Source organism: Podarcis pityusensis, assembly GCF_964106645.2.
Source record: "Podarcis pityusensis genome assembly, chromosome: 17".
NCBI classification, from domain to species: domain Eukaryota; kingdom Metazoa; phylum Chordata; class Lepidosauria; order Squamata; family Lacertidae; genus Podarcis; species Podarcis pityusensis.
Window position 1 is genome coordinate 30,886,888 of NC_138042.1, and position 17,094 is coordinate 30,903,981.

The 17,094-nt window shown below is 40.5% G+C and overlaps 1 protein-coding gene across 16 annotated transcripts in view; it reads left to right on the forward strand.

Moving 5' to 3' along the window:
• NRG1 (neuregulin 1) overlaps positions 1-17,094 on the forward strand; it is a 500,813-nt gene that overhangs the window by 342,302 nt on the left and 141,417 nt on the right. For all 16 annotated transcript variants that reach the window (XM_080986804.1, XM_080986790.1, XM_080986808.1 and 13 more), the window contains one exon: positions 16,427-16,610. In XM_080986804.1, coding sequence (XP_080842930.1) covers positions 16,427-16,610 — 184 coding nt within the window. The remainder of the gene's footprint in view (positions 1-16,426; positions 16,611-17,094) is intronic.

The following is a 17,094-nucleotide window of genomic DNA, read 5'->3' on the forward strand; positions in this document are numbered from 1 at the left end:
AAATGGAGCACGACATGTCCCCCACCAGAGGTACTGCCCCTCCCCTAACACCCCATGAACCCCATATTGTTCACATTTGATTTGCCAGTGTTGCTTAATATTTCCACATTGTGTGCGCATAGTCTTTTCCTCACACTATATGCAGAAGGAAGAGGAGCTAATTCTGAAACTATTTTCAGGACTATGTAGAAGGTAATTTAATTACATCATAGACCCTGTCACCACCTAGGTTGGGGTGGTGGTGGAAGAAAAGCCTGTGTTTTAAAACTCTGTTTAATTTACTATTTCATTAAACCTTTGGCACTTTAGTGAGCCAGGCTCCCTCTGGGAATGGTTCTGTGAAATTTGTCAACAGCTGAATCACACAGATTTGGAAAATGTTACCCTTCTTAATGAAGAAAAATAAGGACTACTGAAACAGTTTCATGTTTTACTCTATTTCTGCATTAATTCTGCAATAATAACCTCTTTTTTTCCTAGGGTGATGTGGAAAGTCATCGAAACCTGCTCAAAAGCAAAAATTTCTATTTCTGAAAATAGCTAGTTTCCTTACCCCCTTCCTTTGAACTGAAATTGATTCAGATTTCCCTTGACAAATTAGATGTCAGGCATCATTAGAACTGGCTAGTTTCATGATGGATTTGTGACTAATGACTCCCACTCTGAGCACTGACTATCAGTTTTCATGGAAAAAGTCACAGTCCAGAACAGAAAGAGAATAAACAAAAGTATGTAGCGAAATGCTTTGAACATGTTCTCTCTACCCCACCCCCAGCTGCCCCAGAGAAAAAGCTTGAGGTACTGAGAGAGAGGTCTGGGGCCACTTAAATCTTGTCCTGCATAAACTCTCAACAGTAGTATAAAGGTAAAGGGACCCCTGACAGTTGAGTCCAGTTGCGAACAACCCTGGGGTTACGGCGCTCATCTCGCTTTAAAGGCTGAGGGAGCCGGCGTTTGTCCGCAGACAGTTTTTCTGGGTCATGTGGCCAGCATGACTAAGCCACTTCTGGCAAAACCAGAGCAGTGCATGGAAACACCATTTACCTTCCTGCCGGAGTGGTACCTATTTATCTACTTGCACTTTGACATGCTTTCGAACTGCTAGGTTGGCAGGAGCAGGGACTGAGCAACGGGAGCTCACCCCGTTGCGGGGATTCAAACCACCGACCTTTTGATCGGCAAACCCTTGGCTCTGTGGTTTAACCCACAGCACCACCCGTGTCCCATCAACAGTAGTATAGGTAATAGTATTTTAAGTAATATAGGCAGCCTAGTTGGGCTATTTTCTCATTGATAAATAGGAAATTCATCTGTAATTGTTAACATCAATATTAATTTTGCCTTCTGCCCCCTCACCCCAAGTATAGGAGGTTTTTTTGGGGGTTTTTTTGCCCTTTTTTGTGATGGGACTTGAACCTAGTTGATGCCACTGAGAAACTGTCTCAGGCCTCAGATTCATGACATGCATTTGTTTGTTTTCACACCTTCTGCATCTATTGGGAACTGCTATCCATGTTCATTTCCCAATACATGTATCATAAAAAGGTGGCAACTGCTAGCTCCTGGAGGAAACATAACCCATTTATGAAAGCTGTATGGACTTCTGCCAGAAACTGGGGGGGGGGGGGGGGGGAGAATCACGTCTAATTTTCTTCCTGTCTTTCTTCTTTCACTCTTGGTGGCATTTGAAATGACTTAGGACTGTGTTTTATAAAGTTCACTTTTCTGAATTAAAATTGAGTCGGCTCTTCACATTTTAAACCTAAATGTTAGCTTTTTGTATGTATCAGAATAAGAATTGCCTTGCTTCAGAGAAGCCAGCTGTTTGAAGCAAAAAAAACAGTTACTGCTTTGGTCATGGCTTCCTGTCATGGAAAAAGGTGGGATATAAATTATTATTATTATTATTATTATTATTAGCCCAGAGCTCATGCAGAGATTCAGCGGTTAGCCTCCTCTGAGGACAGATAATTCTAAGTGCATCTGCATTGGGAGTGAATGAATGATTCAATCACATCCAGTACAGAAAGCCACAATAAATACCTGCCCCTAGGACAGCTTAAGAAATGATGCAGAAGTAAAGTGGTCACTTCCTCTGTTGCTCATTACTTTGGTCTCATGTGAGCCTTATTTGTGTGGAGGGAGGCACACAGAGTTCACAGAGCACACTGTTGAAGAATTACTGATGGTGATGATGATGATGATGATTTATTTATACCCCACCCATCTGGCTGGATTTCCCCAGCCACTCTAGGTGGCTTCCAACAAAAAATTAAAAATACAATAAAACATCAAACATTAAAAACTTCCCTAAACAGGGCTGCCTTCAGATGTCTTCTAAAAGTCAGGTAGTTGTTTATTTCCTTGACATCTGGTGGGAGGGCGTTCCACAGGGTTGGCGCCACTACTGAGAAGGCCCTCTACCTGGTTCCCTGTAACTTCACTTCTCGCAGTGAGGGAACCGCCAGAAGGAACTTGGTGCTGGACCTCAGTGTCCGGGCTGAACGATGGGGGTGGAGATGCTCCTTCAGGTATACTGGGCCGAGCCCGTTTAGGGCTTTCAAGGTCAGCACCAACACTTTGAATTATGCTCAGAAACGTTCTGGGAGCCAATGTAGGTCTTTCAGGACTGGTGTTATATGGTCTTCCATTATAATGACTTTCATAATTACCCAGCCATGTCAGTGTTAGAAACTCAGATATATAAGCTAGGTTCCAAATGGCACCTTAAACCTAGGTTACGGTCACCACAACAGAATATCTATTCGCCAAGGGGGTTGGACTAGATGACCCATTGGGTCCCTTCCAACATTAATTCTACAATTCTGTGATCTCAGCTACATTGCTTGACTGTAGCCTGCTCTTACAACAATTTACTTGTCCCAGTATGCAAGAAGGAGAAACACACACAGTGGAAACAGAAATGGTATTAACTATGGACTAAGGCAGTGGTTTTTAAACTGTGGTGGCCAGCCTGGTGCCCAGAAATCTCCATGAAGTCCAGTTGGACCCATGCCAGTTGCAAAACGCACCTGGTGCCTGGCTAATTTCTGACACTGCTTGTCATTCCAGCCTTGTCAGCAGTGCCTAGATATTGTTGCAATTTTCGTGAAACTTTGAATTTTCAGCAGCAAGTTTAGTTTTGTGTAGGCAGAGAGTATCTTTTAAACTAATGACTGCCTCAGAATTTTGTCAGAGAACAATATGTTTGCCCACTGCTGTACCTCTTTAAAACATTAAACCTTCGGTTGAAAGCACAATGCTGCAAATGTTTGAAGGAGGACTGTGAAAAGGACATTTTATGGCGAACTCTTTGTAAAAGAAGGGCTGGCATTCCATTTAAGTACATCATATAGAAACTTGTTTAATATTGTTCCATTGGAGAATCAATTCATTTTTTTTCTCTGAGTATACTTTTATTGTACTGTGGCATAATTCCAGAAAGCTGTTTTAATTGATTGGTGAATTCAATTTAATACACATACACAGAGAGAGAGAGAGAGAGAGAGAGAGAGAGAGAGAGAGAAAGCTGTGTATTGCTACAAATTTAATAGAGGTCTTAAACCAAGCTATTCAGTAGTGAAAGCTTTAAAAAGCACTACAAGTCCTTTCAGTTACTTTCAGAAATGCATTTCTCTCGATTTTAGACTGCATGATAGACTTAAGAGCATCGTAGTCAGCAAGTACATTCCATCAATCTACCACTAAGATGAGGATAGTTAATTCATTGCCTCTTAATAAGTAAACTCTGCAGAATAGTCTTCTGAAAATTGATACAATGCTACATGAAGACATTTGTAGTCTTAATTTGAGAAATATTGAAAATCAAGGGTTGATTACAGGAAAATTGTTACCTTCCCAAAAATAAGTGACTTCATACAGTATGTTTAAAAGACAACCTTGACCTTTCCTCCTTAGTTTAGTTCACATAAACCTCTAAGTAGATCTGCTAGAAGAAGAAGAAGAAGAGTTTGGATTTGATATCCCTCCTTTCACTCCCTTTAAGGAGTCTCAAAGCGGCTAACATTCTCCTTTCCCTTCCTCCCCCACAACAAACACTCTGTGAGGTGAGTGGGGCTGAGAGACTTCAAAGAAGTGTGACTAGCCCAAGGTCACCCAGCAGCTGCATGTGGAGGAGCGGAGACGTGAACCCGGTTCCCCAGATTACAAGACTACCGCTCTTAACCACTACACCACACTGGCACTGCTACTTAAAAGACATTGCATAGTTTGGTGAGCATGCATGTTCAACCTTTGTTGACTGTGATACAATATCACATGATTGCTTGCATGTATGAAACAGCCATTACAGATGAAACACCACAGAATTTTCATTATCACTTTAAATAAATATGGAAGTAATGATTCTCAATGGGGAAAAAACAACCATACACTCATCTCTGTGTAATCAAAGCAATGAACAAGTATTTATGAATCCACCATAAGAAAGCTACATTGGAATAGCATATTCTACAGAAAAGGCTGTGGAAAATTAGCAAGCAACTTCATAGTAATTTCCACCATTCTTCACATCCCACTCCCCGAAACTGTAGATGAACTCAAAGCCTAATCAGGGCCATAAGTTTGAGTCTGGCACAGAAACCAAATTCTCTACCTGATGAGAGCATTTAATTCTTGAATCAAGAGCATATGGGAACTATACACCAGATTCTAGATGGACTAGCTACATGTCTTCATCTGTACTGGAGAAGAACCTTCCATTGGAGAAAGCAATTATCCTATATGCTTGGAAGCTTGTTTGCTCTTCTAACTGGGGAGCTTGAAAGTTTTACTCTTTTATTTCCTTATATAGCTTTGTATCTTCTTGGTTTCCCCTCAGTGTATATCCTCCTTCTGGCCTCTCTGTGGGCTCATTCAGTTGATCAGCAACTGCACAGTCTTCTCTTTTCATGTGGGACGTGCTTATTTGAAAGCATCTCTTCTATAACTTAATACTACAATAGGATCCATACTCTTGAAGTTTTGTTGTGGGTAGAGATTTTTCACTTAGAAGTGCTTTCAAAGAAGTAAGTCATGTGCAGCTTTAGATGTATTTTGAGAAGACTGTACCACATCAGGTAATGTATGCTTGATTATGATGGGGAGGAGATTATTATATCCCATACAGCAAGCTCAGTGTTTGCCTCTATCTCCCCCCCCCCTTTTCTTATTATTTAGATTCTGGGTCTAGGGCTTGCTGATCAGAAGGTCGGCGGTTCGAATCCCTGCAACGGGGTGAGCTCCTGTTGCCCGGTCCCTGCTCCTGCCAACCTAGCAGTTCGAAAGCACCTCAAAGTGCAAGTAGATAAATAGGTACCACTCTGGCGGGAAGGTAAACGGTGTTTCCGTGCGCTGCTCTGGTTTGCTAGAAGCGGCTTAGTCATGCTGGCCACGTGACCCAGAAGCTGTACGCAGACTCCCTCGGCCAATAAAGCGAGATGAGCGCCGCAACCCCAGAGTCATCCGTGACTGGACCTAACAGTCAGGGGTCCCTTTACCTTTACTTACATATGACAGAGAACTCTACAAGCCACATTCTCCCCCCCCCCCTTTAAATTTAATAGAACATAATACTAAACTTGAGAGACCAGTATTCAAAACTAGTTTAGGGCAAAGTAAATTTATGGACTCTGACTGAGTGGTTTAGGTAGGGTCTTTTAGGACTCGCATAGTGACCCATGGAGGAAATGTGAAGCAGGAGATAAATTAGTGCAGAGTTCTTGGGGGCAGCGGTGACACAAGTTGTAATGAAATTAGACATCTAGTGAAGGGGAAGGAAACTAAGGAGACTATGTATGAAAAACTTGGAGGAGGTTGAAGCAGGAAGACGGAGCTCAGTGGGAGCATGAGGGGAAAAGAGAAAGGATGTGTGAGTGAGGAAAGATCTGTAGCGAGGAAAAGTGAATGCAAGGGAGTAGAAACTGGAAATGCAGCAGCAATTGTGGGAGGTATGCATTGCTTATGAGAGTTGGGGGCTCTGTAAGGGGAGGATGGGGCTGAAATCATTTCAGGGGGCCTTGTTGTGCTCTCCCCTACTGTACTGAAGCCAAAATTCTTCTGCTAGACCTCATCCTTAATTTACTTTACCTAGCCAAGAAGTCTTTATGTGCTCACTATGGCAACAAGGACTCTTTGCTTGTTTCCTCCTGAAGCCAGTATGAGCATGGCAAGTCCGTCTGACTGTGGGGAGAGCAGCTGTGCAGCAGAAGGAAGTTGCTTGACTGCAGTAATCGTGTTTGGCAGGTCAAGGGTGATTCCTTGCCTGCGGGGATTTGTACAATGCTGTGGGCTAGCAAAGTGGTGTTATAATAACCCCCAGATGTTTCCTCTACTTTCAGTGTATATGTTCTGCATAAGCCTAAAAATTAGTCCTAGCATAGGAACAATGAGAATTTGACCAGGGTGGGTGGGTGGGAAGAAGAGAATAGCTGTTTGTTCCTTAAGAATTGCCTTTTCTGTACTGTGTATTCTGTACTTCTTAGTACTGATGGCTGCCTGCTTGAAATAGAAATCTTTCAGTATATTTCTTGCTTGTGGCATGCCCCCAGAATAAGCCATTCAATTTTGATTTCATTTGAACACATGCACAACACCCTAGAAACTTTAGATTTTACAGTTCAGGATTTGTAACTGATATTTAGCCATAGCTAATACAAAAACCACCAAAAAGCAGGTTTCCATTTCTTTGTCATACTGATATATAGACAGCTTGATATGCTAAATCTTCTATATTACACTACAAAGAATCTAGCATAAAACTGGATGGCATATATAAAACCAAGAGAATTTAAAACACCAACTATGTTAGCTTTCATAGTTCAAAATCTAGATAGGAATTGTACCTTTCCCCTTCTTCCTCCCATTATCTCCCCCCTTTTTCACTTCCTCTCATGTGTTGTCTATGTTTTGAACATCAAATTGAAGAAAACTGGCTAGGCTTTTTTTTTTTTTTTAAACTAACTCTGGTTTGCATGAGATGGATTTATATAGTTGAAAAAGTTGAGTTTCTAATACAGAAGTACAGACCTTGTCCCTAATGATATATCGCTGTCTTATTGACAGAAAGCATCTCTGACAGTAACTATATTTAGCAGCCTCTATCTCAGTGCAGGTTTTTGTAATCTTATAAACTTACTTCTTTCCTGTGATGAATTGCAGGAGTTTGCATTTCCTTTTGAGGCTTTACAAACCTACTTTCATACTAGTTTTTTTTAATTCTTTATTGTTCTTATACAGCACAGGCCCCCTGGGTAACCCAGAAAAAACTAATAAGAATAAAATAACAGAATAACTCTCCAAATGTGCTTTTTGAATTTCTTCTAAGGCATCAAAGTCTGAAATATTACATTGTCAAAACTTGATTTAATACTGTCAAGATTTTTTTTGGGGGGGGGGAATACTGTTATGCTGTTTCATTATATCATCTACAAATTCCAGACAGAACCACAGCCTAGATAATGACTTGATCTATACTCTGCAATAAATACCTGACCTGGGTCTCATTTTTCTAAAGCAATGTGTGTCCCTCTGCTTCTCTCTGTGTGTGGATTCATAATTCTACCAGCAGGGGGCTAATGATGTGTGAGATTAGCTGAGCTGTTTTTCCTTTTAAAAACAAAAACCGCCCAAAAACATTTCTATCCCTTGCCCCCCCCCCCACATTTCTCTTCCTAATCACTTCCTTCTAAGCATCTTCCCATTTCACTTTTGTCAGATCAATATCAGTTTATTGATCAGGTTTACTGAAACAAAATGCTGGAGAATTACTGACTGTTGGATCATAGGCTTATAATTTGTAGAGTTGGAAAGGAGCCTGGAGGGCATCTAGTCCAACCCCCTTCCATGCAGGAATCTTTCGCCCGACATGGGGCTTGAACCTACAACCCTGTGATTAAGAGTCTCATGCTCGATCAGCTGAGCTGTCCCAGGCTTCTCCTTGCTTTATCTAACTGGGGCTCCACACTGAACTACGGAAAAGGCAAACACACCTCATTGAGGACTCAGTGTAAGTAATCTGCCTCCTACCTTGTTAACTATGTATTCGGGAGAAAACAATATTGATTAATAACTAAGCTATCTTTGATAAAATAAGGTTGCAATGTATATTCCAGTAAAACTAGAATCATCCAAATCTTCGTGGTGCTTACTTTGTATATATTTAAGCTTTAAATATAGAGGCTCAGTAAGATTCTAACATACTCTAGTCACTGAGCCACCAGCCAAGTTAGTGGTGGTGCTCAGATTGATTTCCTAATAAACTGGTTTTTTGCTGCAGATAAATGCACAGCATTCCTAGTAATTCCCTTCAGTGTCCTTTTCAGAAGCATCTTTACAACCATAAACCTCCAACGATATAAGTTAAGGCAGCTTCATAAACCATTAAGGAAATTAAGGCAGGATATATTCTCGTAGAAAAAGCCCATTGAATCATGCATGTGTATTTAAAATACTTTGTTGGGAAGCAGTGGAGCAGCTACCATTTCTCTTCTCTTCCCTCCCAAGCCATAACATCCTAATTGCCCCAAATTAGAACAGTTTTCTAAATGCATTGCTTTGCTGAATTTCAGCATTTAGAGAGAAAATACTTACTATAACATCAGCAATGCTATGCGAACAATTATATTTCACCATCGTTGCAGGGATGCTGTGCTGGCATTGCAAGTAAATGCAGCTTAATGTATGTTTATATTCAAGGCGCCAATAAATAAATAAAGTTAAAATTGTGTGAACAATATTGTTTAACTTGGGAGGTAAACTGTGGCTGATTCACACTGCTGAGCTTCTCATTGTGATCAGGTGCACAGACACAACTGCATACATCTCAATGTACAAAACGGGCGACAGAGACAGTAAGTTTACAGGCATTTCTGTCACAGCTACCCTTTTTTTGAAATAATGCAGATGGCTGTCACTTTAATTGCAAAATATACACTGATTCACACTAGCATTCTCTATGCAGTTGTGTGTCTGCTTAAATGATTACATGTAGACATTCAGCAACTCTTGGTCAGTTCTTACTTAATACTTTTTTGTGACATAACTACTGACCCATGCTAGGGATCATTAGGAAATGAATTGAAAATAAGACTGTCAGTATAATTATGCCATTATACAAATCTATGGTGCGACCACATTTGGAATACTGGTCGCCTCACCTCAAAAAGGATATTGTAGTGTTGCGAAAGGTTCAGAAAAGTGCTACCAAAATGATAAAGGGGATGGAGCGACTCCCTTAAGAAAGCTTGCAAGGTTTGGGACTTTTTAGTTTAGAGAAAAGGTTTGTAAGAGGGGACAGAAGTTCATAAAATAATACATCACACAGAGAAAGTCGGCAGAGAAATGTTTTCTTTCCCTCTCTCACAGCACTAGAACTCTTGGAGATCCAGTGAAGCTGAGTGTTGGAAGAGTCAGGATGGATAAAAGAAAGTACAGTGGTACTTTGGTTGTCTAACTTTATCCATTCCGGGAGTCTATCCGATTCCCGGAACTGTTCAAAAACCAAGGCGCAGCTTCCGATTGGCTGCAGGAGCTTCCTGCACTCAATTGGAAGCTGTGTCGGATGTTCGGCTTCCGAAAAATGTTTGCAACCCAGAACACTCACTTCCGGGTTTGCAGCGTCCATGAGTCGATTTGTTCAGAAGCCAAGCAGTTCGACAACCAAGGTAAGGTAAAGGTAAAGGGACCCCTGACCATTAGGTCCAGTCGTGGCCGACTCTGGGGTTGCGGTGCTCATCTCGCTTTATTGGCCGAGGGAGCCGGCGTACAGCTTCTGGGTCATGTGGCCAGCATGACCAAGCTGCTTCTGGCGAACCAGAGCAGCGCACGGAAACCTGTTTATCTACTTGCACTTTTGTGCTTTCGAACTGCTAGGTTGGCAGGAGCAGGGACCGAGCAACAGGAGCTCACCCTGTCATGGGGATTCAAAACCACTGACCTTCTGATCGGCAAGTCCTAGGCTCTGTGGTTTAACCCACAGCGCCACCCGCATCCCGTGACAACCAAGGTACCACTGTACTAATTCATGCAGCACATATATAGAACTAATTTCCCCAGGAGACAGCGATGGCCACCAACTTGGATGACTTTAAAAGAGGATACATTTTTTCTCTCTCTTTATAATGTCTTTCATAATGTTATGTTGGAAACTTTCTCTAAAGTCGTTTCCTGGTGTCTGCCTGAAGCTCTTCTAAGAAATCTGTTAAGAGTATATTGATCCTGTACTATGGATTTTTTGTGGCTTTATCGCGTGTAGTAATTCACCTAGCGAGGGTAAACTTGTCTCTGAATCAGGTGCTCATTTACACACTCATGAATTTAATTATGAGTGTATTTAAAGTCTCAGACTTGAGATTTTGAAATACAAACACCACATGGATTTAAGCAGGTCTGAAATTAATGTTGCTTTATTTCCATACCAGAATGGTTTAAAAGAGCTCATTCCCTTGAGCTTGTTTTGGATTCTAAATATATACTTTGCCATGGAGAGACATGGATGTAGGTTAACCATTTTAATGAATGCTGCGCATACCAACGCTCAGCAAGGTTAGACAGCTATGTGAGGCACACATTGAACTTAGAGGTCACTACCCCAAACATGGGACTTGTTCTTTAATTGGTCCATCCAGCTTCTTTCTGTGTTTCAAAGACAAGTGTGAAGGACATATTTAAGGACTCTGGAGACAAGAGGAATAGGTCTCCTGTTCCAGGAAAGACCCAATACAAGTCTCTTGCTCAGGAATGGATGGGGAAATGTAGAACTGGCTCTGAGACTATATGAGTAACTTTTAAAAATGCATTGAGAGGGCTTAATAGGATAAATCTGAATGGTTATTTCCCTCTACAAAGCAAAAGTAGCTAACCATTTAGATTATTAGTCTCCTGTATGTTTACAAAGCATCTCTAGACCTCTGAAGCATTTTCTCCTCAGAAGTCTTGGTTCTTATCTTGATTCTTACTAAGTCTTGAGATCGTTGCCTAAACAGTTTGCAAATTTGTGAAAAAGTTGAGTTTTACCCCTCACTATCATACAGGGGCTTATTATGTAAGTTTTTGGAATGATTATAAGGCCTGTTGTTTTTGTCCCATCAAAATAACTGAACAAAATTTAAAGGGTTTTGTTTGTTTTTTAAGCAGCCATGAAGATTGGCTGTCTGGCCATGTGGTACTTAGGCACAACCCCTTTAAAAATCCTGCACAGATCAAATAGTTTCTGGATCATGTCTTGATTTGAAAAGAGGCAATGTATTAATTCTATAGCAACCTATTAGCCTATGGACTGTGTAAAACATAGCAATTTACCAAATGTTAAGGAATGCAAAGCAAGCACATCCCTTATGAGAAATGCAGACACCCCTTCTTTCTTTTTGAGTGTTTGTAGCGCTCAAAAGAGGAAAAAGATTATGTGCTTGCTTTGCATTCCTTAATATATGGTAAATTGTTAAGTCTTAAATATGGATTTAGGAGCTCCTCGTGGTTTGGGTCCCCAGCATTTGGGACTTAAAGAGTTCTTTATTGACTTTATTGCTTGCTTTGTTTGTTTTGAAGGTTAAATATGGCCTAAGTAACATCATTTATATCTGACGCTTTCTGTACTTTTCCATTTTCATCCGGAGAGACTTATGTTTTACTGCATATAGCAATATTCTGTATATTCCAATAAAAGGAATCACTTTACCTACTGTGGATGTTTCAGAGGTTCATTGGAGAAACCAGAAAGTTTGGCAGCTAAAGCAGAGAGTTGATGCACATAAATGTACTTGGACAGTAATGTTTAATTGGGAGAGGGGGATGTGCCTAGGGTTAAATCTCAGTGGAAACCACCTTCTGCTCTGAAAGTTCTGTTATCTATCCCTGACATGAGGATTTGACTTAAGTAACTTAATACAGAGGCACATGCAAAACATCTCTTCTCTATATAGCAAATGTTTTTTCTGTATATACAATCTCAGCTATTATGATTAGTCAACATATAGCAAATAAATATGGCATTTTATGAGAACTGGTTTTAGATACTGCATTATGAATTATTTTATTTTTATTGTATACGGCCTTGCAGATTTTTAGGCAAAGGATAGTATAAAAATATATCATAAAAAAGATATAGGAGATCTGAGTGCTAGTGACTGACAGTGTGTTCAGTGAAATAAATTACGTATGAAACTTAATCCCAGTTCATGTTAAGGACCAAGCTGGATCCTCCATTATTTTATCTTGAAAAATTTGTTATTTGTTTAGTAGAAACAAATTTTTTACCAGGTAGGTTGTATATTGCTGCTACTGCTTACTACTTAATATTTAACATTTGCTGTACACTAGAAGAGGGCTGGGAGATTCTCCTCTTAAGCAGAGATACTAGTGTCAAAGCGTTAATTTCCTTAGATATGCCTATACTAAATTATGCCATTGAAAACAGCTTGCAGCAGATTAATGGCTGATCCTGTTTGACTTTAAAAAAACCAAACCTCTCTCTTGTCAAGAGGAAGACATTATTATCAAGTATATTTGCAGAATGTGGTTAAACTGTCTTTACTAACCACAAGCTATAGGCAAGCAGTTGGCAAGCCGCATCAAGCAGTTGGTCCCTTACCTTTCCCGCCCCGACCTGGCCACAGTGATCCATGCGACGGTCATCTCCAGGCTTGTCTACTGTAATTCGCTCTACGCGGGGCTGCCCTTGAAGCTGTCCCAGAAACTCCAGCGGGTGCAGAATGCAGCAGCGAGGCTCCTCACGGGGTCTCTGCCATGGGAGCATATTCACCCAGTGCTTTTCCAGCTGCACTGGCTCCCGGTGGAGTACAGGGTCAGATTTAAGGTGCTGCTTTTGAACTTAAAAGCCCTTCACGGCCTAGGACCCTCGTACCTACGGGACCGCCTCTCCCGGTATGCCCCACGGAGAGCCTCAAGGTCCATAAATAGCAACACCCTAGAGGTCCCAGGCCCTAAGGAAGTTAGATTGGCTTCAACCAGAGCCAGGGCCTTTTCAACCCTGGCTCTGGCCTGGTGGAAACCTCTGCCTCATGAGACCAGGGCCCTGCAGGACCTGATTTCTTTCCGCAGGGCCTGTAAGACAGAGTTGTTCCACCTGGCTTTTGGCATGGAGCCAATTTGATTCCCTCCCCCTCTTTCTTTTTTCTATTTCCTTTCTCCTCCTGTGATGAGGCTGCATTTTAATATTTTAATGTTTCAATATTTTAATTGTTGTATTTTAATCTTGTTTTTAAATTGTATTCATTCAACTTGTTTTTATTATTGCTTGTTAGCCACCCTGAGCCCGGCCTTGGCTGAGGAGGGCGGGGTATAAAAAAAAAAAAAAAAATATTATTATTATTAAGGTTTGTTATGTTAAACAAGCATGATGAAATGTGGTGCCTTACAAAAGACCATTTGCCTACAAAACAATGGCTACAGGAGTTTTACAACCAGTGAAAATCATGATATGGTGGCTGTTTGAGCTGGCCAATCTTACTTTTATTCAGAAGTAGGCTTCACTGAGTTCAGAGGAACTTCCTCTCAACTTAGGTCTGCAAAGGCAGCCAAGCCTCGTAATTTGCATCGCACTTTCTTCCCATGCACCTTCCTTTGAAGTTTAACTGATCTGGCCTTGCAGTATTGTAAAACCACAGCAGCTAAGTGACTAGTACAAGGTCAGTCAATGACTCATGATGGAGCAAAGAATAGAACTGTGGTCTGCCAAGTTCGGGGCTGATTTCTGCAAGATCATTTCTCTCATTTCTTCCTGGGTAACCCAGGCTGCTTGTTTCTTTGGAAATTAATCATGTTAAAAGAGGGACATAGAGGATCGTATTGAGGGGGAAGTAAGAAATCTCTAAGGTAGATTTGGATGTCTGTCTGTCTAGTTTTTTTCCCTTACATATGAGACTGTGCAGTATTTCAGTGAATTTTCAGGCATGGAATGTGTATGAAACATGGCTCACTTTACCTTAATATGAACACCGCTGCTTTGAGGATAGTCCCTTGGGCATTCTTAACTGCCTTTCTTTCTTTCTTTCTTTCTTTCTTTCTTCTTTCTCTCTGAGTTTGTTTTTGACTGTCTCATGGCATATCATGTAAAGTTACAAAAATTATTTTAAAGCAGCTCTGTCCAATGTCTTCTCGCTCTGCGAAGGATCAGAACTCTGCATATGGTGTATTTACCTTATAAGCAAATTGATTTGCCAGCAACGTTTGCTTTAAAAGGAGCTATTTTTCTAGAAGCTGAAAAGCTTTATTCTTAGGATGTCATTCCTGATGTTCACTAATTGTTATTTTAGTTGGTGAAAACTATAAATGCTTTTGCATATTAATTGGTGCATAATAGCAAAAAAAAGGGGGAAATCAGATCATTTTGGCATGTGCTCTTTTAACAAATGTTGGTAAATGTCAACATTATAGTAGTGGGAATTGATTAAAGTGGTTGCAAAACATCTGAAGCCTGATAATATTACTGCAAAAGTGAAGAGCTTAAAGTAGAGTTTTCTGTAACAAACGAATATGAACCATCAAGATTTAATCCAAATAGATTTCTGTTCAGAATATTGCATTTGCTATGTGAATTGAGTGACAGCCTAAACAACAAATTTATTATATCAAAAATGTAAACCATTCTCACCTAATTTATTATTAATAGGATATATTGAACCTAGGAACATTGTCTTTCATTTGTTTCAATGGTGAATAATGGACTAAGGCTGCAATCCTACCATAAAGGGCTAGCTGAGGGCATTGAGAAGTGGTTTAAGTTCTGAGGGAGGTATGCAGAGAAAATGCTGGATACACTACTGAATATGGCTGAACCCTGAAAAAAGCTGGCTTAAATGCCCCAAGCAGCAGGAGGGGGTAAGCAGAAGTGTTCAAGAGAAGTTTGGGGTTGCCAAGGATCCATTAGATCCAGAGCCCCCTCATTTTTTCTCTTTCACAGGGATAGGCCTGACCTTCCCTTTGTATACACAACAATCAACTGACATACATCTTTCCAGTTTGAATTCACCATTAGCTGTTGGTTTTGTATGCACATGTGCTACAGGCTGATTGTCTACATCAGTTTTTCCCACGCTTGGGTCTCCATCTGTTTTTGGACTACATTTCCAATCATCCCTAACCACTGGTCCTGCTAGCTAGGGATGATGGGAGTTGTAGTCCACACACAAAAAACAACAGCTGGAGACCCAAGTTTGGGAAACACCGGTCAACATTAACACAAAGTGTTTAAGATCCATCTGCACGGTTTGTATTCTTGAAAGTTCATAGAGGGTTTTTTAAAAAAAGTTTTAAAGTGCTTTGGGTTTTGGGGGTTTTGAAGCCAAAGTCACCAACTAGAAATGAAGCACATCTCAATTCACCTAGTTTCTTTAGCGGAGTGTTTATGGTCCGTTCATCAGATTAGAGGGGGCAATCATGCTTTATATGTGTTGTTTAAAAGGTTAGCGTAATAACTACCGTATTTTTTGGACCATAACACTCACTTTTTTCCTCCCAAAAAGTAAGGGGAAATGGCTGTGCGTGTTATGGAGGGAATGCCTATGGGTGGCATGCCTACGGATTTTCCTCCTCTAAAAACTACGTGCGTGTTATGGTCGGGGGTGTGTTATAGAGCGAAAAATACGGTAATTCACTAGCTATACCCTTACTTTTGCCCATATGTTCATGGGTATACTACTAGACGATATCACCTTAGGAAGAAGTGTTGGGAAGATACCTGTATCTCCCATGTATTCATTGCTACTTTGCAGTAGATGCTTGTATAAATATGTGGCTTTTGAGATCCAGTGTGGTGTAGTGGTTAAGAGTGCTAGTCTTGTAATCTGGGGAACCGGGTTCGAGTCTCTGCTCCTCCACATGCAACTGCTGGGTGACCTTGGGCCAGTCACACTTCTCTGAAGTCTCTCAGCCTCACTCACCTCACAGAGTGTTTGTTGTGGGGGAGGAAGGGAAAGGAGAATGTTAGCCGCTTTGAGACTCCTTAAAGGGAGTGAAAGGCGGGATATCAAATCCAAACTCTTCTTCTTCTTCTTATAATCCAATGAAATTAGTCTCCCTGCAAAATATTTCACCTTCCCAAGTAGAAATAGATGTTTTAAAGACATGCTAAAAAGAACATCATTTTTTAACATGCAACTTTGGTTACACTGAACATCCACATAAACTTTTCTTTTCCTTTTTGTTAAACTACAATTTCTTCTGTGTATGTGATAATACTCTTAATATATCCACATGGCTACCATAAATTAGTGATTCTCATTTGTTCCCTGGCTCTTGATGCTTGACTCCTCCACCCCTCTCCTCATTATTCTTGTAAAAAAAAAAGTCAAATGATCTTTATGAATCTTAGAACACCCTGAATTGTTCAGATGAGTCACCTTTTGTCTTTGAAAAGGGAAAAACAAGAGCTAACTAGTCACTTAAACATTCTTTTTTCTTTCTTTTTTAGCTGTGCCTCCTAAATTGAAGGAGATGAAAAGCCAGGAATCAGTTGTGGGTCAAACATTAATTCTCAGATGTGAAGCCATTTCTGAGCACACCTCTCTCAAATTCAAATGGTTAAAAAATGAAAAGGAAATAACAAAAAAAAATAGACCGGAGAACATCAAGATCAAGAGCCCCAAAAAACAAAAGTAAGTATATAGTGATGTATCTAAGAAGCTGAGTTGTAAGAGGAAAATTGAATTTTTCACCACAGAGTGGGCATCTACTGCATTAATAACCTCCTTGTGCCCAACAGTGTATTGTGATGTGTGCAAATTAATGGAAATAGGTTATCAGTTCAGTTTCACTGAATGGTTTTATGATGGTGCTGCTGTTATATCTTGCTTCATAATAACAACATTGTAGCTCTTATATAATCCTTATATTTGTTCCAAGGCACATACATTGCTTTATCGTTATTATCCGTATTAGCATCTGTTGGAAGAACCAAACTGTTTTAAACCCAGTTAGGAAGATTTGCATCCACAGTGCTTTGGACACACAAAACATAATAACTCTTTGGGGAAGGTGTTGAGGCTTTTCATTATTTTCTTTCTAGGTGTTGTGTTGTGTTCTGAAAGGAAAACATTCCCATCCTCTCTTGGATGCTCATGGACCTAGACCAACGTTAGC